The sequence below is a fragment of the Canis lupus genome, chromosome 30 (genome assembly GCF_011100685.1).
Source record: "Canis lupus familiaris isolate Mischka breed German Shepherd chromosome 30, alternate assembly UU_Cfam_GSD_1.0, whole genome shotgun sequence".
NCBI classification, from domain to species: domain Eukaryota; kingdom Metazoa; phylum Chordata; class Mammalia; order Carnivora; family Canidae; genus Canis; species Canis lupus.
The window spans coordinates 37,772,217-37,800,177 of NC_049251.1; the positions used below are offsets into that span (position 1 = coordinate 37,772,217).

The following is a 27,961-nucleotide window of genomic DNA, read 5'->3' on the forward strand; positions in this document are numbered from 1 at the left end:
TCCTGAGATCTCTCCTCCCCAAGTGCTGCTCATTCTTGAGGACCCAGAAAAAGTCCTACCTCCAAAGTCAATGTCCACAGAGCTCGGGGTTGGCATCATAGGGTCCCTGGTCCCTCTGCCACCCAAGGGGGATATGGCTCTGGGTCCTCCCGGGCCCCGCACCTGGTGCCCAGCCCCACACGCAACCAGAATACCCCAACCCCCCGGGGCCCCACAAACGCAGCGTTGACTTACTGGCAATAGGGCGGTTTCCCCCATGTGCCCCGCCCCGAAGGAGGACTGTTTCTCAGGGACAAGTTTATTACAGGGAGCACACTACCCTCTTTCATAATATCTAAAGGCACACCAACTGCAAACATATCAGGCTCTCAAGTGTGGCCAGCGGGGTGTGGGGCCTGGTTTGTGCCACGACTTCGCTGCCGGGTGGGAGCCCATGGTTTCCTCCAGGGGCTGCCTTACAGGAAGGCCCGAGGCCCCCCAGGGAGCAGCGGGGGAAATGCTGTGTGGTTCGTGGCGGTGAATCCGAGGCTGAGCTGGGCTGAGATGGCACAGGAGGCTGTTCTGGCCTGAACCCCCGGCCCGGTCGGGAGAGGGTTGCAGGGCGAGCTGAGGCGGGTGCAGAGCCAGCACGGGGAGTGGCCTGGACTCGGCCGCCCAGCTCCACTGACCCCCAGACCAAGGGCCTAAACCACCAGTTCCTTCCTCCAGAGGAGGCTTCCAGAGCCTGCGGGGGCCCAACCAGGACCCAACCAGAGTCCAACCAGAGCCCTCCCAAGGCTCCTGGTGCGGACAGACCTCCGCCCGAGCCCAGCGCCCTGGCTTCTGCTGCTGGCGGCTGATGGGGGAACTCACTCAGGCGAGGAGCTCTGGGCACTACGCAGAGGCTCCCAGGGCTGGGAGGATGCTGGGGAGGCTGGGGAGGACGTGGGCTGGGAGGAGGGGAAGCACCCCAGCACCCACCAGGAGGCAGTGGCTTCCCCGCCCTCAGGGCCACACTCGTTGGCCTAGGCGCCCGACAGGGCCGGCTTCCGGAAGGCCTGCAGGGCCGGGTTGTGCAGCAGCGTGTAGGCCAGCCCCCAGCGGGCCCTGCCCTGGCGGGCCCTGGACCCCACTCCCCTGGCGGCCGGGTCCTTGGTCTGCAGCAGCTGCATCCCTAAGAGGGAGAGACTTTCTGTGAGTCCGTCAGCAAGCACCCAGCCGAGCCCCCTGCACCAGCCCTGAGCGGCCTCAAGGTCCCTGGGGGGCCTGGGGCCCAGGGGGTTCCGAAAGGCTCAGGAGGTCATCCTGCAGGTGGCAGATGGGGGGGTGGCGGGCACTGGAGGAAGAGCTGGGGTAGCCAGCTCAGTGCCCACCCCCCCGCCTCCTCCATACTCTCCAGGCAGCGGGGTGAGGGGGCAGACACCTCATTTTGCGTGTGAGGAGGGGGTGTGTGTGCGCGCTTGTGGAATGCAGAGAGGAGACGTGTCCGTGTCCGTACCGTGGAAATAAATGACCCTGAGAGGGACCAGGAAACTCCTCACTTCCTTTCTCCCCCAGGCAGCGGAGGAGGGAGGGAGGAAGCGAGCGTGTTCCTGGCACCCACCCCGCTGTCCCCCATTGTCGTTGCACACGCATCCTACGTGGGGGGGACCAGGTGTGCCTCCCTCAGAGAAGAGGGTGGTCTCCACTCCCATAGCCCAGGGGGAGGGCGCACCTTCTTCTTCCTCCCCCCGTCTGAGGCCGTCCTGGGGGCGCCGGGGTTGCCGCGTGCGCAGAAGCAGGGTGCAGAAGGCTGTGGTGGCTGGATGCGACTGGCTGGCCTCAATCTTCAAGAAGCTGCAGTATGTGTAGTAGCCTGGGGAGGGTGAGGACGGCAGCGCTGGGGGGCGGGTGGCCTGTGCACCTGCCGGAGCCCCTCCCCGGGAGCCCCCTTCCCCAGGAGCCCACACACACCGCTGTACGAGGTTACAGACCGGCTCTGCGGACGGATTACCACGTGCACGAGGTCAGGGCCCGGCCGCCCTGCTCCTGGCCCTGCCCGGTGACCCTACCTGGGTCCAGAGCGGCTGCCCTAGGTGGCATCAGGCTGAGATCCATCTGGCCAAGGTGGATGGCGTTGTAGAGGGCAGAGAGGAGCACCCGCCAGGCGACCACCATGGCACCCACCAGCACGTTGATGGGGAAGAGAAAGAAGGTGACTGCATAGAGCACTCGCCTGGGGTGGGGGGAGAGAAAAGCCTGAGGCTGGACCCCCCCCCCCCCCCCCCCGCCAAGCCCCTTCCTCAGGGTCAGGGGCAGACCTGGATGAGCACAGCCACCGAGTGTTTATGGACCAGCTGCCATTTGTCAAGTGCACCTTCGAAGCAGCCTGCCCTGTGCTGGGCCTGCCCTCCCCATACGGCTCGTGTCCCACCAGCATGGGAGAAGGGGGGTGGTACTCCCTTCTGTAGAAGGGTAAACTGAGGCCCGGAGACATCAGGTGGCTTAGCTAAGGCTGTGTAGCTCGGCAGAACTGAGGCTCATGGCCTGGATCTTTCTGTCTCCCTCCCCTAGTCCCTTGTCTACTGACTCTGAGTCCCTCCTGGCGCTGAGGTCCTCCCCCAGCCTTTCCACCTAACATGCAAGTCATGTTTCTATTAACCTCCTTCCTGCGAAGGGGGGAGGCACATGGTTTTGGGGGCACAGAGGATCCAGGGGGGGAGAGCAGTGCTGATCTCCAGAGCAGCAAAGGCTCCGGGAGTATTTCTGGCACTGTGATAGGTGAACAGAGGTATCTCGGAGTAGGCTGGGCCACTGTTCCCTTTCTGTTTGGGAAAGACAAGCTCTCCTACTCCCCACCGGGCTTCCCTGAGATAGAAAAGGGAGGCATGGCAGTGGAGGCAGAAGGACACAAAAGAAAAGACCCCGAAGAAGAGGCTGAGGTCCTGAGGGGGCCACAAGCCCAGGAGGCTCCTCACCGGTTGGTAAGCTCTGGGCGTCCATGGTGAGTCTCCAGGAAGACCCAGTGGGCTGCCGTGTTCTGTAGGATCACAGCCAGGGACAAGGTCAGCCAGAAGGGCCTGGAGGGGGGGTGGGGAGGATGTCACTATTAGGAGCCCTCTGGGAAGTGGTCCCAGAGCCCCCAGCTCCTCGCCTCTCTCACCATGAGGACTCCAAGTGTCGGAGGAGCAGGAGGTTCCTGCCGTGGAGCACGGGCATGAACACCAGGAAGGCAAGGATTGTGGTCCCCAGGAAGAAGATGATCTGCTGTACCAGGAGCCCTACAGGATGGCGAGGTGCAGAGGGACAGACGTGGGGCTCTGCGCGACCCGGCCGCCCCGGCAATCCCAGGGGCCCAAGGGCTGAGGAACGGGACGGGCCTGGTTTCCGATCCCTGCTCTGCCACTGCCTCGCTGTGCCAACCACAGTGAGTTACTTTGCCTCTCTGAACTCCGGTTTCTTCCTCTGTCACCTGGGGTAGTGGCCCCTACCTCGGAAGGCTTATGGTGATGATCCAGTATGTCTGTGGCCACTCTAGGACAGCCTCAAAGTGCTCTGCAAAACTTATGTCCCCCCCAATGGCCCCGGAGTCCTTGGGGACAAGATTGCATTTTGAATGAACGTTTAGGGTCCTACTGGCCAGAGCCTGGCACACGGCGGGCACCGGCAAGTTGTCTATTGAAGCAACTGGCTAGTTGTTTACGTGGGAGACGTGGACAAAAGAGCTCGGGAGGCGTAAAGTCCGCCGGGATGAGGAATCCCAAGTATTGGTGCTAGCAAGTCCTCTTCTCCTGTATCAATCTCCTCCTCCCGCAGGGAGGTGAGGACTGAAAGAACCATCCGGGAGGGGAGTCTGGCCCTTGCTTTTGCAGCACGGACCCCAGCCCCTCGCTTCAGAGGCCTTCATTCACCACACCACCCCGGGGAAGAATGGGAAACTTGGAGCTGGGGCAGCCCCATTGGCTCAGGGGTTTAGTGCCATCTTTGGCCCGGGGTGTGATCCTGGGGTCCCGGGATCCAGTCCCATGTCAGGCTCCCTGCATGGAACCTGCTTCTCCCTCTGCCTGTGTCTCTGCCTCTCTCTCTCTCTGTGTCTGTCATAAATATATAAAATAAAATAAAACGGAGCTAGGAGGGGTCCTGGAAAGCAACCTAACCTAACCCTCTCGGGGCAGGACCCCTTTCGCAGCCCTGGGGACGGCCACAGACCCTGCCTTCATACCCCCAGTGACAGGGGTTTCACTATCTCCAAGGCAGCCCATGGTGGCATAACGCTCCCTTAGAGAAGCAGGAATAGGCCTCCTTGAGCTTCCCACCTTGCAGCCCTGGGTCTACCCTGCGTGTAAACAGCTGGTGGCACTGAGGGGCTATCCTCGGGTGAGGGCTATCTTTTCTCCAAGGGCTTCTGCACCTGCTCCCCCTCCCCAAACCTGAGTGGAGGCCGAGAAGGAAAGTGGGTTCCTCTTCTCACTCTCACCCTGGAGTTGGCCCCAGCACAGGTAGGCAGCACCCAGGGGCATCCAAGACCTGCTGAGCACTCTCCCTTCCCCAACTGGGGCCAGTTTTGGGGACCAGGTGAAGCCAGCTGGGGTGTGCAAGGGGGAGCTCACCAAGGCAGGTAAAAGCAGTGTGGTAGGCGCTGAAGCTCATCCAACACACTATGGCCTGGCGGGAGGGGTGGGGGTGCTGGGGCAGGGGGCCCAGGTCCAGGGCAGCCCCTCGGTGCAGAGCTTGCAGGTTGGTCCTGGTTGGGGGACAGGGGTGAGGAAGGCAGGGACCTCAGGACACACACACACACACACACACACACACACACACTCCCTAAATTCCTCCCTGTCTATTTACAACCTGCGGCCATGGGCAGGAAAGCCAAGGGCTGCAGGAGCCCTGGGGAGATTACTAACCCAGCCTGGGTGGTCAAGTGGGGCTTCCTGGAGGAGGTGGTCTCTGAGTAGAGTCTTAAAGGAGGAATAAGAGTAAGTTTTGGTGCCCAGGTGGGGGCGAGGCAGGGATCAAGGAGACAAATTTAGGCAGAAGGCTCAACCTGAGCCAGTCAGAAAAGTGAGGAAAGGACCGTAGGAATGGAAAGGGACTCGCAGATGGGCCACCAGGGCAGGAGGCAAGGTTCCCGGCAGGCAGAGGCTCGGGGGACTTCCGTGCCAGCCTGGGTAGGGCCAACCCTGTGGGGAGAGATCCCTGGGCGAAAACCCTGAGGCCCGGCCAGTGTGCCCTCTGACATCGCCCCCTTTCCCATCACCCTGCTCCCAACCAGAAGCTGCCCTGCCTCTGCACCCACGACTCAGCTCCGTATCCCTCCCCGCGAAAGGGCAAGCGCAAGCGAGGCAGCGTGGCGTAGCATTCCGCGGCCCAGGGCAGCCCAGCAGCAGCCGGCTCTCCTCCACGCTGACGTGGACACCAGCGCCAACACTGGCACGAGGCAGTCTTGCTCCCGCTGCTGCTCCTTACACAGCCCTGCAGCCCTTCCTCCCTCTGCTCTGCCTCCTCTTCCCATCCCAGGGCAGGGTGGGCTTTCCACGCTGCCTTCCCCATTGAGTCAGCCCACCCAGGTGGGCCCCTTCCAAGGGGCAAGGTCCACAGGCCACCCCTGGTCACCGAGAAGGCCCCGGGCAGCAGGGCGGACACGGGGACAAGTGGGGCCTACGGTGGCTCTCCCTTCTTCCAGCCCCAGGGCCGGCCCCATAGGCCTCCTGCAGCTCTTCCTCACATCTGCACCCGGGGGTCGGAGCCTGCCACTGACCTGTGTGTCACCAGCGAGCGGATCAGCATGAGGAAGGTGAGTGAGCACGACAGGACCAAGGCCGAGATGTAGCAAGCTGGAGGGGCAGAGAGGGAGCCAAGTGGGAAGCGGGAGCCTGCAGTTCCCTCGGGAGCCCCTGAACCGCCCCGGGGAAGTGCCTGGTGGGAGCTACCAGGGCCCATACCCACGCCCATACCCACGCCCGCCCTGAGCAGAGGCCCTTGCCACCGCCGCCCGCGCGGCCCTTCTCGGCTGCAGTGCGAGTCACCGATCCCAGCCCTCCCGTCCTGCTCAGTGACACGGTGGCCAGGACAAGGAGAGGCCGGCTCTGAGCCTCCAGGCCTGGTCTCCACCCTTGTCTCGCTGCTCCCAGTGCTGTGTGATCCCCAGAGAGAGGTGCCATCCACCCCGGCAACTGCCTCCATCTCGGCTTCCCGGCCATGTGGCGTTCGGGGGGCCACTCGGTCCCCCAGCCTCAGCTTGCTCATGCCGGCACAGCGCCGGGCTGCCCATCTCCCAGCATGACGTGGGCCTTAAAACCCAGCCCTGGCCATGCCCGCACACGAGTCTGCTGGTCCTCAGAGCAGGGGAGCATGCACCGTGCAGAGCGAGCGCTGAAGTATTAAAGCCCAGCAGGCTCTCCTGCCCTCCATCCGCAGCCCGCCTCGGCCCGCGCCCTCACGGCAGCCCCACCGACAAGGCCGGGCCCACCGGGGAAGCTGAGGCTCGGCGAGAGGGCCTGACCCTCCAGCCGCACCGCTGGGAAGCGATGGGCTGACACCAAGCAGACCCAGCACCAGCCCAGGGAGCCTGCCCCCCCGATGGCCTCAGTCATCCCAGGGCCGGTGTCCCACCCGGAGACTCAAACACACGCGGAGAGGCAAACGCTACTTGCACGTCGCCTCAAGGCCGTAGCGGTGGTCTCAGGGCCGGCAGCCCAGCTGGGCCACCTGGAGCGGCAAAACCCCTCGCCGCCCAGGCAGCACCCTGTGCCAAGAAAATCGGAATTTCTGGGTGTGACATCCGGTCCTGAGCTTTTGGAGTTTTGTGTGCAGCCTGGCGGGGAGCCGCTGCACCGGGGGCCTTCCAAAGACGATGGTCCAGTTGAATCATTGGATCAATTGATTAATTGATCCAATGATCCAATTCATCATTGAATTAATGAATCATTAATTCATCATTGAATTAATGATTCATTTCAATCAGCAATTGATTAGAATCAACCAACCCACCGATTGGTATCAGGTGCCCACCACAGGGGTTCTCAGAGGGAGGCTTGCATCACAGCCACCAGGACGGCTCGTTCAGGTATAGAGGCTGGGCCCACCCTCAGTGGTTCTGGGGTCTAGCAAGGGGCTTGAGCCTTGGGGTCTTAAAGAAGTTAGCGGGCGATGCTCAGGCGCAGCCACGGCTGGACACAACTGCAGAGGAAAGCGCTGGGGGTGTGCAGCTCTGCCCTGCCCCACTGGCCCTTAGGGAGCCAGCGTGGCCCCAGCGGGAGGGCACTGTGGCCCGTTTCCTGCCAGGTCAGGAGCCTGCCGGCTGAGCGGGCGCAGGCAAGTGAATGGGTTAACACAGGGGGAAGGCTCAGCAAGCCCCGTGGCGCCAGGCCTGGCTTTTGATCATCATTCATCTACCTCCTGCCCCGCTCTCCTTCAGTTGGTTCCAAACTTGGGTCTCCCCAAATCCTGGTACCCGTAAACCCTTCCTGCTATTTGCTTCCTGGGACCCTGCCTGGTAGATAGATCTCTCTTCCCCCACTGGGTGGAGGGCCTCAGGGACAAGGCTGCCTTTGTAGCTTCAACACCGGTTCTGCAGTCGGGAAACGGGAGTCCCGAGAAGCCGTTTGCCCAAGATCACGCGGATTGTAAGTGATGGAGCGGGAGTTCTAATCTGGTCCACCTGGCTCAGAGGCCGAGCCCTCTGCGAGCGACGCCAGGCTTATGCCCGGGTGCCCAGGGGCAGCCCTAAAACAGGCTCTTGGAGTTAAGAAGACATGAGCTCAGTACAGAGCAAACGGCCCCTGGGCCCGGATATGATCCCAGTTCCAACTGTGGCTTACTGAGTGGCTTTGGGCCTAGCTCTAATCCTCCCCTGCCTCAGTTTGCTCATCTGTGGGCTGGGAGAGTAAACCCTACTCTGTTGGGCCCCTGAATCTGAGAAGATCCAAAGTGGAGGCCTTGAGGCTCGGATGCGATGATAAATGTCAGTGTAGGAGGTAGAAGCAAAGTCCGCCATCCTGGGCAGGTCCCTCCTGGCCTCCGAGCCTCCATTTCCTGTCCTGCAAGATGAGGATTGACGATGCCGACCTAAGAGGGCTGCTGTGTGGGTGCCGGCCTTGGATGCAGGCGGATGTGGGCCACGTCCGCTCCTGCCTGTGGTCCGGCTTGCAGCCAACTCGGAAAAACCTCCCTGGCGATGTCATTTGCAGCCCACCCAGAACTTGTCACCTGTCCAGCTTACATGGCCACAATTGCAGGGTAGCCTCCGGGATGGGAGCAGAGGCGCTCGGGAAGGTGGTGGGAGTGGCGGCCTGGGAAGGAAGCAGCCCCTGCACCCGTCTGTGCCCACCCCCACTTCCTGCCTCTTTCCAATCTGTGGGGAGAGGACGGTGCTAATGGCCAGGAGCAGTGGCGCCGCCGGAGCAGTCACGCCCCATCTACAGGGTGAGCAGCCTAAGCTCCGACCCCCGTGGTGCTCCTCAGAAGCCAGGGTGCTCATACCCGCGGGGCTCCCAAGTCAGCCGAATGCAGGCCTCAGGAGTCCTGACCACCAGGCTTTGTCTCGAGGTGTGGAGGGAGCCCCAGCAGGTGGCAGGAGGCTGTATTCCTCTTGGCTCCTCTCTAGCGGGTACAGCCCCAAGCAATGCCGCCCTGAGAGTCAAGGGGGGCGCTTCCCCATCTCCTCCGCAGGGCTATTGGCAGGGCCTGTGAGGTGGTGCGGGTGCAAGGCCAGACTAAGGGCTGAAGGAGGCATCAGACCCCAGAAGGGGAGGCCGGTAGGGTTCCCTGGCCCAGGGCCTCATTGTCAAGGCTCCCCCCAAGCCTCCCAGGGAGGGAAGGCACAAGGAGAGGGCCCAGGAGGACAGGGATCAGGGAAGAAGAAGCACTACCCTGCCCAACCCCGCCCGCCATGGCGATTATTAGCTCAGAACCCGGCCCCCTGTCCCACATCACTGCCTCCTTCGCTCCCCCGGCAAGGCTGGAGGGGCTCACACACCCCGAAGCCTTGCCCGGCTCCACACCCGAAAGCTGAGCGAAGACCCGGGAGACACCTCACAAGCCCCGGGGCTGCTCGGATGACTCCTTCAAGTCTCAGAGACCCGGACCCGGAAACTGCCAGCACCCCAGCTTGGAGGTGAGGCAGGTGGGACCCAGAGAGAGGAAGGGACATGCCCAAGAGCACCCCGCGTGGCCCTGGCAGGCTGGAACTGAACGTGGGTAGCCCCTCATGTCCCCGCTGGGCCCCCTCAGGCCTCCCGGGGGCCTCACCTTCCAGAGCCCACAGGTAGTACTTCACCAGCCCCACCACCTCCTGCTTGTCCTCCGAGAGAAGGATCCCGAAGCCGGCCAGCAGGTAGCAGATGTCCGTGGTGATCCCCGCCCTCATCCTCTGGATGGTGGGTACGACGCCCACCAGCAGCAGCAGGGCCACCTGGAAGAGCCCCACGAGGAAGGTCGGGGACCTGGCCGTGCTCACAGCAGGCCCCCATCTCGGACCAAGTGTCTTCTCAGCCAGCAGGGTGACTTTGGGGCAGAAACCCTGGCAGCACACAGCCCGCAACCCCCTGCCCAACGCCCCTCAGGGCTCTTATCGGCCCCTCACCCGCACATTGCAAAGAGATACCAGCAGGCCACAGCCGTGCTTCCAAGCAGCACAGCCGTATGTCTACACCTCTATCTATCCGCCGTCTATTGTTTAAACTGCAGAAAATAACATTCCCAATCGCCCGTGTTGGCAAAAGCCAAGTATCCCATAGACGAGCACAGGCATTGAAGCTAGAGGGACCTGGGCTCACATTTTGGCTACCTTGGGATATTAGCGATGGGAATTTGGTCAGGTCTAATTCCGAGCCTCAATTTTGCCCATCTGTAAAATGGAGAAAAATCACACCTACCTCCCAGGATTTGGGCTTCTCAGTTTTCCGGGGGTGGCAATGGAGGGGATTATTCAATATCTCAAACACATATTATTTCCAAACTACCCAAAACTGCCTAAACCCTCCCAAAACTGCTCAAAGAGGAAAGATTCTAGTTCCTCTATTTTACAGCTAATGGGTTCAGAGATGTTGAATAACTTGCCTAAGGTCACACAGGAGGTAAATAATGGAGCAAGGATTTAAATCCGTGTCTGTATGACTCCAAAGCTCATGCTCTGAGTACAGGAGCCTCATGAGAGTTGACACTCCCTCTCCTGCGTGTAGGCCAATATTCCCAAGGTGTCCAGGAGCAGCCGGACAGGATTGCGGTTGGGGCTTTTGGGCAGTTGAGCTGGGCCTAGGCTGTCCCAGGCTTAGGGGTTGGGGGCAGATGGCACGACAGGGGCAGGACATACCTGATAGATGGCGCTCCCTGTCAAAGTGGCTGAAAGCACCAGCTTCAGAGGGAGTCGGAATCCTGCAGACCCCAAAAGAAGGGGTAAGATGTAAGGGGTAAGGTGGTAAGCCGTAGCACCACCCAGGCCAGGGAGCCCCCATCCCTCCCAAAGGGCCCAGGAAAAGGGCCAGGGCTTGTAGGCCCAGCAAAGGCAAGCCAGGGACTTCCCCTTGTCCCCAGCGGGGCCTGTTCCTCCTGACAAGGGTTCTGGGGGACGGGAGCTGGCCTCTCACTGCAAGGGACGAGCGAGGTGCCCTGCCACTCCAGCTCAGCTGCCCCTCCGTACCTCGCTGTGGAGTGTAGATGTAGTTTCTGTAGGACACCCAGGCCCGGGACAGGAAGCCGTGCTTGGAGGCGCGGGAGCTGCAGAAAGACAGAAGCAGGCGGTTCCCTCGGGAGAAGCCCCTGCCCTGAGCCCGAGCCCAGTTTGGTTTGTTTCTCATGCTGCCCCCCAGGCTGTCTGGGGCAGCCCCCGAAGTGGCCTGCCAACTGGGCCTGCCCAGCGGCCGGAGGATGCGTCTAGGACCTCACCTGCTTGCCAGCTTCTTCCGGCAGAGGAGGGTCCTCAGATAGTCCTCCGAGTAGCTGCTCTGCAGCCCCTGAGGAGACAGACGCGCGAGCAGATGAGACCCGACTGGGGCTGTGGCGAGGTGCAGAGAAGGGCCAACCTGCGGGGGCGAGGGCCATGGCCCTTAAAGCCGCCCTTTCTCCTCCCCACATGGGAGACAAGCGCCAGGCTCTAGAAGACTCAGCGCTGAGCGGCTCTTCCTCCAGCTCTCCGTCTCCCCTGGACACATCCCTGAGCGGGAGACACAGGACGGGCCGTTCCAGGTCACATCCCCCAGGCCTCTCCTGCTACCCCAGGGAGATCACAAGGGTGACAGGATTTGCCTAAGCCACATTCCAGGCCCTAAGCTGCCTGCCAAGTGCCAGAGGCCCACGGCAAGATGGGGTGAGCCCCTGCCCCCCATCATTAGGAGAATACAAGGCTGTCACCTGTTGCCATGGCAACCCCGGGACCCCCTCCCTACCCCCCCACCCCCACCCCCACCCCCACCCCCACTCCAGGGTAGCTGCGGGTCAGCTCTAAGCCTGACTGGGTCCCTGAGGCTTAAACCGCTCTGCCCCAGGGCCAAAGAGGATTTGATTTCTCCCAGGACTCCTCCAGGGGAGAGGCGCCAGAGGAGGCCCCGGCGGAGGGTGGAAAGGGCCCCAGCAGGGAAGACGTGTGCCCCTGGGGGAGCCGCTCCCTGCTTCGAAGCCAACTGAAAATGAGGGGACAGTGGGCTTCCCCAGGAGAGTGAACGTCAGGAGGGCACAGGGACAGTAGCCGAGGTGCCTACTGCTACCCACCCGGAGTGGGGTGGGCCCACGGAGGACCCGGGGCGGCCGCGGGGGGACCGGAGCCCACAGGCCTCTCTCCCCTCGGTCTCCTTCCATCCTTGGGGCCCGCGATCCCCCTCCGGCTTCCGTCCCAGCCCCCTCCTGAGCCCCGCCCGTGGTCCAGCCACCCACCGCCACCCAGGACCGTGCATCGACCCCCGTGCACCTGCTCGCGCCCGGCGTCTGTTCCAGGCCAGCAACTGGCACCAGCAGCTCGCTGCTGTCTGGCCCGCCTGCCGCCTGCCGCCCTTCCCCACCCCAAGAGCCACCGGGCCCCTGGGCAGCTGTGGCCTCGGCCTCCCCACTGCTGCCCCTCCCTTTGGGGGCCTCTGAGGCCTGGTTTTCGTCTTCCTCCTCCCCCACCGAGAAGAGAATTGACCCGGCTCTGCCCTCGCCCTCTGCCCTCGCCTCTGGTTGGGCCCCCGCTGCACGTCTCAGGTCGCACGGTGCCCTCTGTTGCTGACTCCCCGGGCGCCGGGAGCCCCTGGAGCGCACAGTCGGTAGCTCTGGGCCCTGGCGCCCTGCTCGGGGCCTGACCCTTGGGAGGCTCCTTGATGAGGTTGCAGGAATTCTCCCTCGCTGTGATCCACCCACCCGTCCATCGAAACCTTCAGAAATATTTGCAGAGGGTCTACCACGTGCTGAGATCTGCCCAGTGCTACAAATTACATGTGAACAAAACAGACACTACCCGTCTCTGCCCCTTTGCTCCCTCCTCTTCCCTACCCCCGCCAGGCCTTCTTATTCCTCCCGTGCTCCCGGTCCTCCCTGTCCTTCAGAGCCCCTACTGAAGCCTACCTCCTCCAGGAAGCCCTCCCAGCCTGCCTCAGTTCTCCCAGGCCCCTGCTTTATCTCACTTTATCCAACCAGCCCCAGACTGATTCCTACGCCACTCTGCCCCGGGCGCTTCCTGAAGCACGTGGGCACCCGCAGAGCTCCCAGGAGGCACCAGGCTCCTGGCCGGTCTCATTTCTCTGGCTGCAGTGTCCATGCATCAGAAGCAGAGCTCGGACTTCCCCGTCCCCCGGCCCACCCCCCCTCTGTTGAATCCCCACCGTGCACGCAGCTGGGTGCCCCAGGCATCCCGGGTGCCAGCCGAGGGCCTGGCCTAACCTTTGCTCGGGGAGGGAGGACTACCCAGTCACTTGGTGACTCGGCAAATATTTTCGGAGCACCCGCTATGTTCTGTGGCTCACGTCAGGCGTGACAGGACAGGGAATCAACAGATACGCAGCAGTTCAGGACATCCTGGGAGTGAAGAGGAGCCCAGCCCGGCCCTGCCCCTTTACCTCGGAGCCCGCTCCTGGCCTGCGCCTGACGCTTCTCACCAGCTGCACCGGGTACCAAAGGCTCAGGAATCCAAGGCCCAGAAGCAGAGGCAGGGAAGCCAGCAGGGAGTAGTACTTGTGGATCTAGACAGAGAGACCGACATCCAGACACACCTACCTTCGGCCTTCCTCCCCCAACCGAAGACCAGGATCCACTTCCCTTCCCACTTGGCTCCCACTGGGCCTGAGGGTGGTCTGAGGCTTCTTCTTATTTTATTTTATTATTTTATTTTATTTTATTTATTTATTTATTTATTTATTTATTTATTTATTTATTTATTTATTTATTTATTTATTTTTGGTCTGAGGCTTCTGGTTCTATCTTCTGGTTCTTGGCTCCCAGGCCACTCAGCACAAACACTCCCACTGCCCTCCTGAGGCTCCGTGGAGGCACCTCCCTGGGGCTCCTGGGCTCCTGGGCTCCCACAGCCCTTAGAGAAGTCCAGCGAGGAAGTTATGTAATCCCCTCCTCCCTGCCCCAGGGAGCTGGGGCTGCCCTGGGGTCTGAAACCGGGGATACCCACTTTCTATGCTCCTTTGTTCCTGGGCTTTGGGCACAGGCCCCTGAAAATTAGACAAAGGCCTAATTCTACCTACGTCCAGTTGCCACCTGGGCACCAGGGAAGCACGAGCCCTACCTCCTAGCATTGCCTTCCCGGGGTCAGGCCCCTTCTGGATCCACTCATTTATTTCTCAATTCAATGCATTTTTACTGAGAGCTTAGTATGTGCCAGGTTCTGGGTGATGAAAAAGACCAATGAAGTCCCTGCTTTCAAAGAAACCAACTAATCTTCATCTCTACCCTGGAGGATGGTGTTATCTCCGCTTACAGGGGAGGAAACTGAATCTCAGAATGGTGACATGGTTTCCTCAAAGCACTTAGCATCACCTGGCATCATTCTGTATATTTATGTATTTGCTGTATCTTCCCTTCTGGAATGGCAGCTCTCGGGATGCCAGGGACTTCATCTGTCCTGTTCCTAGCTGTATTTCATTATTAGAAATGTCCCTGGTACAGAGTATGTGCTTCAAATATGTTTGTGGAAGGCAGCAAGGAAGGGAGGGAGGGAGAAAGGGAGGGAGGGAGGGAAGAAAGAAGCTGGGTTCAAACTCAGGTTGTTTGGCTCTGAAACCTATGCCTCCACCCTTTGGGCTTAGACCTGGGAGCTTCACACTCCAGCCAACAGCCTGTGAACCAGGTTCTGACGTTCTAGAATTCTCTTTTTAGCCATCCCCCAACTCAGGGCTCACCCTTCTCCATCTATTCGCTCCCACTCTAGCCTGGCCAAAGCCAAGGCTGGGGAATCAATAATGGAGGGATTTCAGGCTTCCTCTTCCTCCCTCCTGGCCCCCTCCTGGAGCAGAAGCTCCTGAGGACAGGCCCAGCTGCCTTGCCACCCACTCCCCCCCTCCAAGGACAGAGGGCCCAAGCTGGGAAGGGCCTGTGTGTACAGGAGTGGAATTCTGTGCACAGCAGGCCACAGCAGAGAAGTCCAGCATATAAACAGAGGAAAGGAGCCCCCCGGTTCACGCAGCCCCTCCATGCCCCTCTGCTCAGGCTCTTGTGAGTCAGGGGTTACCTGGGGTGTCTGAGGACACTCTGCCCTCTGCCAGACCTGGACCCCAAAGTGAGCCCAGGACAGCATGCTGCCGAGCAGGTGTGCGGCTCCGTGCCTGACGGTGGCGCAGGCAGCCAGAGGGTAGTAGAGGGCAGGGTAATAGAGCAGGGCAAGTATCTTCCAAGGCCCTGGAAGACAAGATGGGCAGAGGGAGACATGTGATGGGGAGGCAGATGTGGGCGGTCTGGGCCCAGCCCCGGCGGGCCACTCTCTTGCCTCCCCCTCCTGAGCCCCTCAGCTGCTTCCGTGAGCAAGAGCCCCACATTCAAATTCAGGTTCTGACCGGTACCAGCGTTGTGATCTCGGGCAAGTTACCTCTCAGAGTCACAGTTCTTCCATCTGTAAAATGGAAATAAGGGTAGCACGTTAGCCCGCCTTGACCCCCAGCGTCCTCCAGGGTGAAACAGGGCTAACAGCCACGCTTCGAATTGTGGGCATTGTGAGGATTGGCTGCTCTCAGGGGGTCATGTTAAGGATGGTGGCCCCTCTTGGCGGCAGCTGTCCTAGTACCATCACTTCCCTGAGCCCAGCTCAATTCTCCAGAACTGTCCCCGGCCCCCACTTCCGTCCCGCCCTCTTTCATTCTCTTTTCTGGAAAAGGGGTTGGCACAAGAACAGAGGAGGTGGACAGGGCGTGTCACGCACTGTGGCTGGGAGGTTAGCAGGACAGCATCTTCCTGGTGGTGGCTCAGGACGGGGATGACTCCCTGACTCCCTGCAGAAGAGCTCTGCCCCAGGCTCTGGACTTCCACCCAGCCCAGCCCAGCCCGCCAATCCGGCCCCAGGACCTCCTCTGCCCCGGGTACCTCCGCTGGGGAACGAGGCCAAGGTCAGGAAGGGCAGCGCGTCCTCAGCGGGGAGCAGCAAACACAAGGAGCTGAAGAGGACCATGAAGACAGCCGCGGGCACTGTCCAGGTCATGTCCCCAGCCAAGAAGTCCACAGGGCTGGGGTAGAGACAGGGACAGGACAGAAAGGGGTCGTTCAGGCCCTGCACCCCCATTTCCCGCCACGTCCCGTAAACCAGGCAGGTAGAGGGGGACACTTTCCAGATGGAAACTGAGGCCCACCCTCTGTCCACTCCACATCTGTGGAGTGCCCCCATGTGCCAAGTTCTGGGTCCCATGGCAAAGTGACTCAAGAGCTACCCCCACACCCCCAGCCTTACACACTCAGGCAGTGGGAACAAGCCCGAGCACTGCTCCCTCCGCCCACCCTGGAAGCTCCAGGAAACAGCTGCCTCCACACAAATCAGTCTGTCTCAGCTGGCAAGTCTTCAGAGAGCATGGAGAGTCACAACATCCTTATGCAACAACCACCGCCCCAGCCCGGGTGTGGCCCCGGGGCAGAGGGCAGACAGCGGGCACAGCTGTCCCAGGCATCGGCCCTCTGGGCTCAGTGCAGGCCCCACTCAGACCCTCTGCTTCTGTCGAGCTTGACCTCATGCCCTGAGAGCTCCAACCGCTTCCTTCTCCCTCTACCCAGGGCAAGCTCTTACCTGGGCCCACCAGTAGCCCAAGCTAGTTCTTCCCAAATCTATCATGGCAGGACTCACCTGGTGCGTGGCCTGGGCCTGGGGGGCAAGGCTGTCTACACTGGGGCTCTAACCACTACCTCCCCCAACCCTTTGGTGTCTCCCGCATGAACCTGCCCAGTCTCATCTCCTGAAGTTCATCCCTGTCCCAGGCTCTGGGGTTGCAGGACTGAAGGAGACAGGGGAAGAAAGTTCTAGCCTTAGGGACTGGAGATGAGGCCCACATCATCTGCCATCAAGCATCAGGGTCCGGGTGAGACCCTCAAGGGAGATGAAGGTCCAGATGGCATGGGATACGTGTCGCCAGGCTATGGGCCATCTGAGGAAATGGGTCGTGGAGCTGGTGTCTCCCTGGGTCTGGGACAGGAGCAGGCGGCCTGAGTGGGGCCCTCCCCTTCCCTCTGGGCCCCCGCCTAGGCCCAGAGATCCAGGTAGTCCATTCTTAGTAAGAGCGAACGCCCCGGGGCTGAGAGAAGTGGGGGTGTGGCTGAGGCCCTCACCGTCCCAGAGTGGCCCTGTCGGCGCCCAGACCTCAGCACCCACCTGGGCAGTCTAGGCCCACCATGCCTGCAGCGGGGCCGGAGTTGGCGGCGCCTCATGAGCACAGCCAGCAGCAGCAGCACGAGGACCTGGAAGGAGAGCGCAGAGCAGGCCCTGGGTGCCCAGGACAGCACCCCGCCCAGGGCACCATCATGTGGCATATCAGGGCCTGACCAAGAGAACCTTGGAGGGGTTGGACTCGGCCTGCATCCCGGTTGGGGCCCTACCCTGAGACCGCTCCCGGATTTGAGGCTCTCGGGGTCCCCCTCCGCCAGCCCCCCGCCCAGTCTGGCAATAGGGTGCAAGCAGTGACTAGGCTGGCCTCAGGTTAGACTCACCGACAGCACCGCCAGGCAGGTGTGGAGGAGGCCGGAGAGCACGCTGGGGTGGCAGGAGGGCACTGCCCTGCAGAGCGAGAGAGGGCTGGCTCAGGCTGGTGGGAGGACCCCTGGCATGTGCAGCCAGGCTTGGGATTCCAGGCTCTACACTGGGCCCTGCCCGCCACCTCTCTCAGCCCTCTCATCTCTCCCCAACAGGCTTGCCCAGTTCCACCTCCTGAGGGTCATTCAGGGCTCTCAGGCCCCTCATGGGGTGCCAGCCCCATGCCAAGCTCTGAGGTTACGGGGCTGAAGGATACAGCGGGCGCCCAGGGGAAGGCACGGAAGAAACAGAGGGGGTCAGCTCAGCCTGGAGCCCCCTTCTTTCCCATCCATTCTTCCTGGCCTTCGAATCCCACTTCATTCCCCCCTCCTCCAGGCAGCCTGACTGCTCCAGGCCTCACAGACCTGTCCTCGGAACTGTGGGCTGAGCCCTGAGCGAACTGCCTCGGTGGAGCAGTCAGATGTATAGTCCTATGATTGGCCCTGTGGCATTTGATTTGAGTTTAAAAGACGGTTTGTTATGGCAAAGAAGGGGAAAGGGAGCTACGCTCAGGGGGAGGAACACGAGGAAGCGTGTGTGGAGGCAGCAACGGTGTGGCTGGGGCCTAGCAAGGCTTTCAGGTCGGCTGCTGTCACGGGGTGGGGGCAGGCGGGGAGCAGGTCACAGCAGGCGCGAGAGGCACTAGGGAGCCATCGAGGGTGTTGCAGCGCCAGTGTTCTAGATCTGGGGAGATTCCTAGGGCTCAATCTCAGTAATAGCAGCAGCAGTAACTAGTACTTACTAAGAATGGACTACGTGCCAGGTGCTGTTTGCTCCACGCATTAACCCAGGCAACCCAGGTATTACTGAAGAGGTGGGTGCTATTATTAATCCCCTTGTGTAGACAAGGACACCAAAGCTCAGAGAGGCCAAGTATCTTGCCCAAATCACACAGTTAGGAAAGCAGCAGAGCAAGGATTCGAACTGAGGTCGTCTGGCTCCAGCGCCCACATCTGACCGGGAGGGGAGAGGTAAGGAGGACGGAAGGAAGCGTTAGGTTTAAGAACCGTATGAAAGAGTCATTTCTGTACGGCAAGAACAGTTGAAAGTTAGCATTTCCAAAGAGTTCAGCATAAGCAGTGCTGGGGGAGGGAGACGACAGGCCGCGCTCGGAGGCGAGTAGGAGGGAGAGCTACATGGAGGGGGGTTTCCAGGATGACCGCAGAGCTCTAGGCCCAGAGGGGAGGTGGGGACCAAAAGCAGGCTCGGTCTCGCACTCAGGGGCAGAGGCCGGACCGCCGAGTGGGGAGGACACTGAGACCAAGGAACAAGACAGGGACGCCCAGGTGGCTCAGTGGTTTAGTGCCGCCTTCAGCCCAGGGCCTGATCCTGGGGCCCCGGGATCGAGTCCCATGTCGGGCTCCCTGCATGGAGCCTGCTTCTCCCTCTGCCTGTGTCTCTGCCTCTATCTCTTTCTCTGTGTCTCATGAATAAATAAAATAATAATAAAATAAAATAAAATAAAATAAAATAAAATAAAATAAAATAAAATAAAATAAAAAGAAGGAGCAAGACAAATGCTTCTAGAAGTTTGTCTCTGAGCAGGAGCCCACAGAGGGCCCCACTCAGAGGGGAAGGGGGAGCACATGTCTCTGGGTGGGAGGGAAAGCTGACCACCCGGGTCCTTGGACCCTGATACACTCCCTGCCCCCAGCGCAGGGCCTGCAGATCACCCGGAGCTCCTGCTGGGAGGCCAGGCCTGGAGGGAAGCCTCCGATTCCCCAGGCAGCCCTCTGAAGTGGCAGGGAGGTAGACAGCTGTCATAGGCATTCGTGTCCCCAGGCTCTGGCCCAGCAGCTCAGTATTGGTGATAAGTGGATAACACATGGGCAGATGTCAGGCTGGGCACATGACAGGGTTGGGGGGCTCCGGGGTAGGAAAGGGCCAGTCCTGTGCCCACAGAAGATCCCAGATGACACATCCCACCCCCATCAGACTCACTACCTGCCTCCCCAGCCCTTTCATCAGGTATTTCCAGCACGAGGACAACTGGACAAGTGTGACCAGGAGAAGGAGTCCAGCTGGCCACTGTCGCCAGTGCCCGCCAGCCGGAACCCCAGCCAGCTGAGGGACGCTGAGATGCAGAGGGGGATCACCATCAGGAGCTCCCCAAAGCTTTGGCGCGCCGCCTCCCTGGGGTATCTGACTCGCTTAGGGAGAGGAAGGCTCAAGGTCATCTTGTTGGGATTCCCCTGAGCTTCCGCCTTCGGGGGTGGTGCTGGGGGGGGGGGGTGCCAAGGTACGCAGCTCGGATTGGCCAAGTAGGTAGAGTCCAACAGACCTCATCCTTGGGGCAGTGGTAGAAGGCAGCGGCAAATTCCAGATGCCTCCCTCGTCAGAGGCAATGCTTCCCCTCCCCCGGGCCCGGCCATGTATCCAGCTTCGTTCTGAGGCCATATCCCAGGAGCCTGGCCCCAGCCGATGCCCAGGGCCCTGAGGCTCCTGGGAATGCAACTACAGATTAGGGTCTTAACCCAGGTCAGAATCCATAACCTCATGGGTTTCCGGGCCCCTCCCCAATTTGCTGCTTCTCTTACCCCCAAAATATGCAGCAGAGACAAGGAGCCCACGGGCTGTCTAGATCAGCCAGGGAAGGGGGCAGGAAATCCAGGTGGCCGGCACCTTGGGTCCTCCCAGCACGAGGCCTGGGTGGGGCCTCCGTCCCTGCCGGGTGACCCAAGCGGGGCCAGGCCACAGCCCCAGCTCCCGGGGACGCCTGCCAATATTTCCCCCACTCTAGTTTGAGTTGTTGATGGAGAGCAGATGTGTGCACATCTGGTTCAGCCCCCACCACCCCTCCCCAGCCTCACCTTTTCAGTTCCTCAAACCCTCAGAACAGGGAAGCAGGGGGGATGAGGAGAGGCCCAGGAACAAGAAGGGGGGATCTGGACTGTGGGGCCCACATAGGCGAGGTGTTCTTGGCAGCATGTGGGGCCCAGGGAGGCCCAGCCCCTCTGCCAGGGCGCACAGACTAAACAAAGACAGGTTCTGGCCAAGGGAGCCATGGGCCGAGGTAGTCACCTTGGATGGGCCGAGGCTGCCTCCCGCCGTGGGCTCCCCCGAGCACTCTGGCAGAAGAGAAAGGGCCTCCTCATCTTCGTGGAGACTCAGAGCTGCCCAAAGGCCAGGGGGCGGGGGGGGGGCATCTTTCCTCAAGGCCTCCCCCTGCCCTGGGCTGCCCAGGGAGCCTGACGCTGCTAACACTGCACCCCAGATGGTCACCATAGGGACCAGTAACCCCTTGAAGTCAGGCCCAACTTCCCTCACCCACTCAGCCAACACTCTGCATCCCAGCCACAGGCCAGAGTCACCCAGGAGCCATCCCGGAACCAGCTGGACCTGAATTCGCAAAGATAAGGCCCAGGAGACTGTATTTCTCACAAATCGCACAGGGGGCACCTGGGTGGCTCAGCAGCTGAGCGTCTGCCTTCGGCTTAAGGTGTGATCCTGGGGTCCCCGGATCGAGTCCCGCATCGGGCTCCCTACATGAGCCTGCTTCTCCCTCTGCCTGTGTCTCTGTGTCTCTCATGAATAAATAAATAAAATCTTTTTTTATAAAAACAAACAACACATCACACAGGTGCTTTCTGAGTGACAGCCTGGCCCACGTTCCCCACCTCAAGCATCAGCACCAGGGCGAGGGCTGTTCTGGTGTCACGGGAGGCTGAAGCCCGGGGAGGCTGTGCCTTGCCAAGGGTCACGCCGCAGAGGAGCGGCCCCGTTCCTCCCAGGGGCCCTTGCCCAGGGGCTGCCCCGTCCCCCGTCAGCAACCTCTGCCGCGGCCCACTCTGCTGGCAGACGCGGTGGGGGCCACTTACCCCTCTGCCGGGAGCTCCTGGCCATCCTGGGGCTCGTCGAGGTACCAGTCGCTGTAGTCGTCTGCGGCTCCGGAGGCGGTCTGGTTCCCCGCCGCCTGGGACGACATGCTCCGGCCTTTCTCCTCCCCCCCCTCCCCTGGACAAGGGGGGAAAAACCACTACAGATGTGAAAAGAGGCTTAGGGAGAAACAAAAAAAAAAAGAAACCCAAACAAAGAAACGTTTCTCTTTAATCCTGAAGGTTACTTTCTTGCTCTTAGCTCTCTGGGAAAAGCCGTCTGGAGGGCCGGGCTGGCCCACGGGGAAAGGGAAGGGCTTCTCTGTCCCTTCCCGTCCCTTCCCGCCCCGTCTTGCCCGCTCCCCCAGGGGGCGTTACCCCCTTGGGAAGTGTGCGCCCCCGGGGTCCCTGGACTCCTGCCGGAGCACCTGTCTGATCATCTGACCACCAGCCCTTGGGCGAAGGACCATTTTCAAAGAAAGTTTGTCCAATCCAAGCTGCCCACAGAGACCCCCCCCTCTTCCTTCCCGCTCCCCAAAGCCACCCAAACGGACCCACAGACACATACTGGGGAAGGGCAGGGAGGAAGGAGCTGCAGAGATGAAAGGATGGGCGGGCAACAGGCAGGCGACACAGCTGGACCCTCCCAGCTGGGCTCCAGGTCCCTCCTGCCCTCCTGGTCGGTTGGGTCGGGTCGGGGTCGGGTCAGGTCGAGTCCAATCCCCCTCTTTGCTGGGCTCCCGTGGAGACAACACCGCCTCCCCAGCCCCAGCCCCAGCCTGCGCTCTGCTCTGCTCTGCTCGCTGGCTCCTTTGGCCCTCGGTGATGGGATCGCACTGTGGTCCTTACAAGCTGCCCCTCCCAGGGTAGGAGGCCCCAGTTCCACTGGTGGCCTGAGCCCTGGAGGGGTGTGGCCAGGAGGGTCCAGCACCTGGCTGCGCACACATACCTGCCTCCTGCGCCTCCTGCACACACATCCTTGCCCACCGCATCTGCAGGGCCCCCCGCACCCCCAACACACAAGTCCAGCATTCTGCAACCCAAAGAGGTGGCTGGGGCTGGAGCAGGGGCAGAGGCGGGGATGGGGAGCCTGTCTGCGCCTTCTCTTAGGTTTCCATGAAGGAGGCAACATGTGTCTCACTGGTCAAAACTTTAGTTTCCAACTTGATTTCACCAGGAGATAACTCACCCTCCCGAGGCGGAGATTAGTCCTTTAAACACAAACCAGACCCAGGGGGTAAGTAAGAACTCCTCCTGCCTCGGCTCCGCCCACGCCATGGGGTGAGGGTGAGGAAGGCAGGGCCCAGGCAAGGTCTGGGGCTTCCCCTCCTTCCCCCCACCCCTGAGAAGCCTGTACCCCGGCCTGGCTCCCCTCCCCCTCCTGGCCCCAGCTCAGAAGGGAGACAAGATGCAGATAAACACACTGAGTTGTTCTCAGGCCCCTGTCCCTGGGTGGGGGGGTCAGGCCCACGGCACATTTGAAGCTCCCTGTCTTTCCAGCACCCCAGGGGGGCCCTCCCCAGCCAAGGCACTCGTTCATTCCACAAGTGGTTGCTCAAAAAACATTTATCCTTGTACTCTTTTAACGTAAATTCATTGAACAGCTACTAAGCGCAGGCCGGCTCTGGGCCCTGGGACCGGAGAGTGTGCCCTCCCCGGGGAGACGCAGACAATTAGCCAAACCACACGGCTGAGTCTTCCTGCCTACAAAGGGAAGACAGGCTGCTCTGATGCATGCCACAGGAAGCTGAAGTTGGTCCAAAAAAAATGGGGGATTCCCGAAAAAAGAAACCTTTCCATGGAGGTCTGAGGGTAAGGAAAAGTTAGCTATGCGGACAGTGGGGGTCTTGAGGATGGGAGTGGGGGAGAAGGAAGTGTGTTCTTGATAGAAGGAACAGCGCCGGGGAGGCTCAGAGGAGACAGAGCTTGAAATCCTAAAAGCTGGGGAGCCTGGGTGGCTCAGTGGTTGAGCTTCTGGCTTTGGCTCAGGGCATGAGCATGACCCTAGGGTCCTGGGATCGAGTCCTGCATCGGGCTCCCTGCATGGAGCCTGCTTCTCCCTCTGCCTGTGTCTCTGCCTCTCTCTCTCTCTGTGTCTCTCATGAATAAATAAATAAATAAATAAAATCTTAAAAAAAAAAAAAAAAAGAAATCCTAAAAGCTCCCCATTCAAACTTAGTAGCCAGCCCCACAAGGCCTTCTAGGATTAGAGACTGAGCACTCTGCTGGCCCCGTGGCTCCCCCTCCTTCCCAGATGACCCTCTTCCAGGAAGAGGGCTCAGACCACCCCTCTGCCACCCCCAGAGCTGTCAGCGGCAGCCGACTCAGAACTGAACCCAAACTTTCTGTGACGCAACAGGGAGCAGGAGCCCCCACTGCCCATCCGATCCCAGAACCCTGGGCTGAACCCAGCCTCCCAGGCCTGGCAGCGAGGTCCTGGGGCACCTGCCTCTCCTCTTCTTCCTCCCTTATCCCACTGATGCGCACTCAGCGCGGGGCTCTTGGGTGACGAGGACTTTATAAACTGGGTTTGGCCAAACCATGGCCTGTTCTAGTGAGCAGCACTTGTCCATGGGCCTGTCCTGTGCAGCCTACTCTGCCTCCAGCCAGGCTTTGGTCTCCAGCCTCGGCTCCAACCCTACAGCCTCGCATTCCCACCACTGCTCAGGAGCTTTGGACTCCCAGCCTAGAGAGCAGCGACTCCTATCCCATCTTAAATCCCCACTCGCGATTCCTCCAGCAACTGGAGTCCAGTCTGTGATGGGGAGCTCACTCCCTGTATACAAGGCAGAGGCGTTCACAGCTGGGCAACGCTGCCTCTCAGAAACTGCTTCCCTCCCTCGAGGGAGCCTCCCCAGGCTGGTTTGTTCGTTCATTCATTTATTCAACAAATGCCGATTGCATCTCCCTTCTGCACCAGGCAAGGTTCTACACGCTGAGAAGGCAGCAGTGAGCATGGACCTGGGGCAGCGGGGGACACCGTGTCATGGTGCTGAGAGGGAAAGTAAAGCAGGATCAGAGAAGAGGGACACAGACAGGAGGTGGCTGCTTTAGGCCGGCTGGTCAGGGAAGGCCCCACAGAGGAGGGGGCATTTGAGCAGAAACCTGGGGGAAGGGAGGGGTACCCAGCTGGGCACGGAAGAAGCCATCCGGGTGCCTGAGGAGCCTCCAGCAGCCTCGGGAGCTGCCAGGGAGGTCCCAGGCCAGCCCAGCCCCACAGCACCTCTCCCTGACCGAACCCCGCTCGGCTCCCTGGCATCCATCGCGGTGGATGCCTTCTGGAAGACTGTCCCCGACGGATACCCCAGTGCCCATATCCCCTCCCTCCTCCCTGGGGAGGCCCCCACCAGAGGCGAGGACATTGTGAACTTTTTTGCTCACTTGGGTGCAGGCACAGTGGCCAGAAGGCAGCGTGTGCCCGGTGCCCAGATCAGGGCCACGCGGGAAGCAGGCAGGAGCAGGCCCCGGAGGAACAGCACGGTTGCTGGATGGCACTGGAAAGTGCCCTGGTTGGGGAGGCAGGCTTACCTGGGTCTGAACCCTGGGCTGGCCGAGTGACTGAGTGACTCCCTTGGCCTCTCTGGGTCTCAACCCACCTCTGTCCCAGGAGGAGTAGGGCTTTCAGCCTGGAGATTCTTTGTGGGCTCTCTTCTCCCCAAGGCCCCTACTCCCTGCCCTCAATGACTTCATGGCCCAAGAATGTGGAGCCAGCACACCAGGCACCCGGCTGGCTGGCTGGCTGTAGCAAGAAGGCCAAAGCCACTGAGGCTGTGATGACCCAGGTGTCCCCCCTGGCCCCCCGCCCGGTGTCTTCAACCCACCCTCCTGGCCCGCAGCTCCCCACCCATCGTGCTGGGGGCTGGGAAGAAGACAGGCCAGGTGGCACCACGGATACTGGGTGGCTGCATGGCTCAGGCTGGGAGGGGGACCCCGCTTCTTGAGCCAAAGTACCTCCCCAGCTTGGAGCTGGAAAAGCTTGGGGCCTGCCTCTGTAAAACGGGAGGGTTGGCTCCAAGGTGTTAGGAAAGATGCCACCAGGCCAGACAGCAAGCAGGCTGGGAAGCGTACTGAGAAGAGAAAGACGTAACACCGTGCTCCCGAAGAATTTCCCCACCCGGCAGCAGGGTCCACAGCCAAACCCCTGGAGCTGGTTTTAGAGCGTGACTCATGCCTTGAAGAGTCGGAGACTGGTGCCTGCCACCAGGAGAGAAGGGCCTGGAGAATGGAGGGACTTCAGAGACACACTGCAGACACTCGGGGAAGAGAGGAGGGGGTGGGGGGGCGGACAAGGAGCCGTCCTAGGCAGTCTTGGAGGCTTCCTGGAGGAGGGGGCCTGGAGCAGGGCCCCAGCGGTAGTAAGAATGAAACCTTAAGAGAGCTAAGAAGGGGGGTCTGGAAGGCAAGAAGACAGGGCAGGGGTCAGGACCACCTAGCTGTGGCCTGCATGAGCCCACGTGGGCACATCCAGGTGAGGCTGATGGCAGGACCTGAGGGGCGGCCCAGGCCAGCAGGGCTCCCAGCTGGGCACAGACTGGAGGGTGTCTAAGCCCTACTCAGTGTCAGAGAGGGTTGCAGAGAGGGTCGCCAAAGGCTTCTGGGTTCCGAGAAGACAAAGGCCATCTCCTCCTACCTGGGCTGGGCACGGAGCTGCCCTGCTCTGCCCCTGGGGCTGGAGCTGGCCCACGGAGGCCTTGGGACAGGGCTTCCTTCCTCCCCATGTTTTTGTTCAAGTTGATTAAATCTGAGGAATGTTTGCGTCCAGGAACAGAGGCCCACGTGTGCGCCTTCAGCAGCCTCTGGTTATCAAAATCCTCTAAGGGCAAAGTGCTAGGCTTAAAAGGAGCTAACAGTGGGCCAGAGGCAATGCGCAAGGCCAGCAGCATCCCCCGAACCTCAGCACCACCCCCAAGGGCTCCGCATCCTCCAGAACACCTCCAGAATCTCAGCAATAGCCCCCAGAATTATAGCAACACCGTGAGACCTCCTGGAGCCTCAGTGTCACCCGCACAAGCCCCCAGAAGGTCAGTATTGCCCCAGAACCTCTGAAACACCTCAGAACCTTGGTCGTATCCCAGGGACCCTCAGACATGGCCAAACCAAGCACAGGCTGGGGCCCGATGGTCAGAACCATGGTGAGCAGTTGCAGAAGGTCCAGCCCACTGCCCACCGGCCTCCCAGCCTGGCCCCGGCTTCTCAGAGTCCAACACATCCCCCTAAAAGTTGCACAGTACCCAAACTTCAGTGACACCTCAGAGCCTCAGCAGTGTCCATCACCCCCAGGAGTCAGCAGGGAATGCCCAAGGGGTGTTGAACTCAGGAGCAGGGGCGGTGCTTTGCAGCTGGGCCCTGCCCATGGGGTCCGCTGTGGAGAGGGAGCCCAGTCAGGTTCGACCCCACGCAGGTCAGTGGGCTCCGAGTCTGCTCCCATGTACAGGGCGCCCATGTAGCAAACTGTCCCCGACACACAAGGGTGCCCAGCCTGTCCCCAGGCACAGCCTGACCCCTTCAGGGACCTGAAGGCCTGCTGTTGGCTGCTAAGCTCATGAGGGGCGAGGGGGGATGGCTCTCTACCTCCTACCTCCTTGCCACAAGGGAGCATCAGGCCTCACCTGACACACCCTTCCTGGAATCCTGTCCCTCCCACCACCACCACCATCAGACAGGAGGGATTTCGTCCGGACTGCTCTGGTGGGAGTGTAGACACTGACTGCTCGGGTGGGAGGAAGGTAGCCGGGCTAGGGAGCGGCATGTTCCGCCCCTCCCGGAGTGCGAGGCTAGAAGTGACTCAGAGGGGGGGAAGCTAGAGAGGCCGAATTCAGCCCAGGACAAAGGGAGCTTTCTTCCTCTCCCAGGGTAGTGAGCCCCCAATCAGGGGAGGCAATCAAGAAGAGGGCTAGATCGAGATGCTACAGAGGGTTTCCTGCCTTCAGGAGAGGACTGGCCAGAGGGCTGTGAAGGTTCTCCGGGGCTGGACGAGGCCGGACTCCTAGCCCGTCCTGCCCCGGGTGGCGCCGCCACGGTTTGGCCTTGAGACGGAGCCATCGTGCTGCCCTCCCTCCTTGCCACCGAGGAGCTGACCGGAGGCAGATCCCCGGAGCTCGCTCCCCTCCCTCCCTCCCTCTCTCTCCCTCTCTCTCTCCTTGTTCCCGCCGCTCACAGTAAACCCTTCTGATGTGTCCCTGTCTTTGGAGCTGGCGCAGGCTCCCAGGGTCCCCCAGCACCGCCGCCTCCAGGTCTCCAGTCCCACCCCCGCTGTGCCCCACGCCTCCGTCCCATCCGGCCTCGGCCTCGGCCCTGTTCCCCCCCCTCCCTGTCCTACCTGGCCGCGGCCTGGCTCCGGCCCCCCGGGGGTGCTCCCCAGCAACCCAGGCCTCCTCCCCCGGTGCTGGCTGGGATCCCGGAGGCCCGGGCGCTGCGGGCTCAGCAGAGGGCCCCAGGGAGGGTCCCCAGCACCTGCTTCAGAGGTGTTCCGTCTCCTCCTCCTAGGAAGGCGGCTCCCTCCTCCCACCCACCCTCCCACCCGCGGGGGCTGGCCCTGCCCCGCCTCCCAGCCCCGGCCTCCTGCCCCCCACCCTGGGCCTCCCGCCTGCGGTTCCAGAACTGGACAAGCCCCCCCCACCTCTCCAGCCCGGCCCACAGCCAGCCTGGGCCCCACGCAGCACACAGGACGGCCTGTCTCCGAGGGCCCCCCGCCCCACCTAAACCATTTGCCCGAAACTCGATCTCCCTGGCCCTCAGAGTCACCTCTGCTGGAGAAGCCCGCCGGGCTTTGATGGCTGAGTTTCCCCAGCTGTGGCCCCGGATGGGCTCAGGAACCCCCTACCTACCGTCATTTGTCACCATCCGTCACTCCCGGGGCCACTGCCTGATGAATTGCTCCAAGCCGGAGGGGAGCCACCAGCTAAGCTTTTAATAACCCGATCAGCCTCCCGCTGCTGCCCAGCTGGGCTGAGGGCCCTGACCATGGGAAGGGGGACTTTGTCACACTTTTGTGAGGCTTTGGAGCTTGGAT

The 27,961-nt window shown here is 61.2% G+C and overlaps 1 protein-coding gene across 10 annotated transcripts; it reads right to left on the minus strand.

Moving 5' to 3' along the window:
* Positions 1-282: 282 nt before the first annotated feature.
* Positions 283-27,906, minus strand: STRA6 (signaling receptor and transporter of retinol STRA6). 10 transcript variants are annotated; one of them, XM_038580955.1, is made up of 20 exons: positions 21,899-22,099; positions 20,953-21,088; positions 17,877-18,087; positions 17,053-17,119; positions 16,718-16,803; positions 15,448-15,587; positions 14,957-14,980; positions 14,603-14,769; positions 12,984-13,106; positions 10,843-10,910; positions 10,598-10,674; positions 10,271-10,332; positions 9,208-9,370; positions 5,717-5,792; positions 4,569-4,702; positions 3,122-3,239; positions 2,937-3,038; positions 2,031-2,194; positions 1,694-1,834; positions 283-1,153 (listed from the first exon to the last, which is right to left on the minus strand). In XM_038580955.1, exons 5-20 carry the CDS (start codon positions 16,771-16,773, stop codon positions 1,005-1,007), a joined length of 1,764 nt encoding a protein of 587 aa, XP_038436883.1. In that variant the 5' UTR covers positions 16,774-16,803; positions 17,053-17,119; positions 17,877-18,087; positions 20,953-21,088; positions 21,899-22,099; the 3' UTR covers positions 283-1,004. The 10 variants fall into 10 exon arrangements, with proteins under 10 accessions (XP_038436883.1, XP_038436878.1, XP_038436885.1 ...); XM_038580950.1 differs by lacking the exons at positions 17,877-18,087; positions 21,899-22,099 and adding an exon at positions 27,777-27,906; XM_038580957.1 differs by lacking the exons at positions 17,877-18,087; positions 21,899-22,099 and adding an exon at positions 27,269-27,440 and having other exon boundaries at positions 20,953-21,110.
* Between the last annotated feature and the right edge of the window lie 55 nt (positions 27,907-27,961).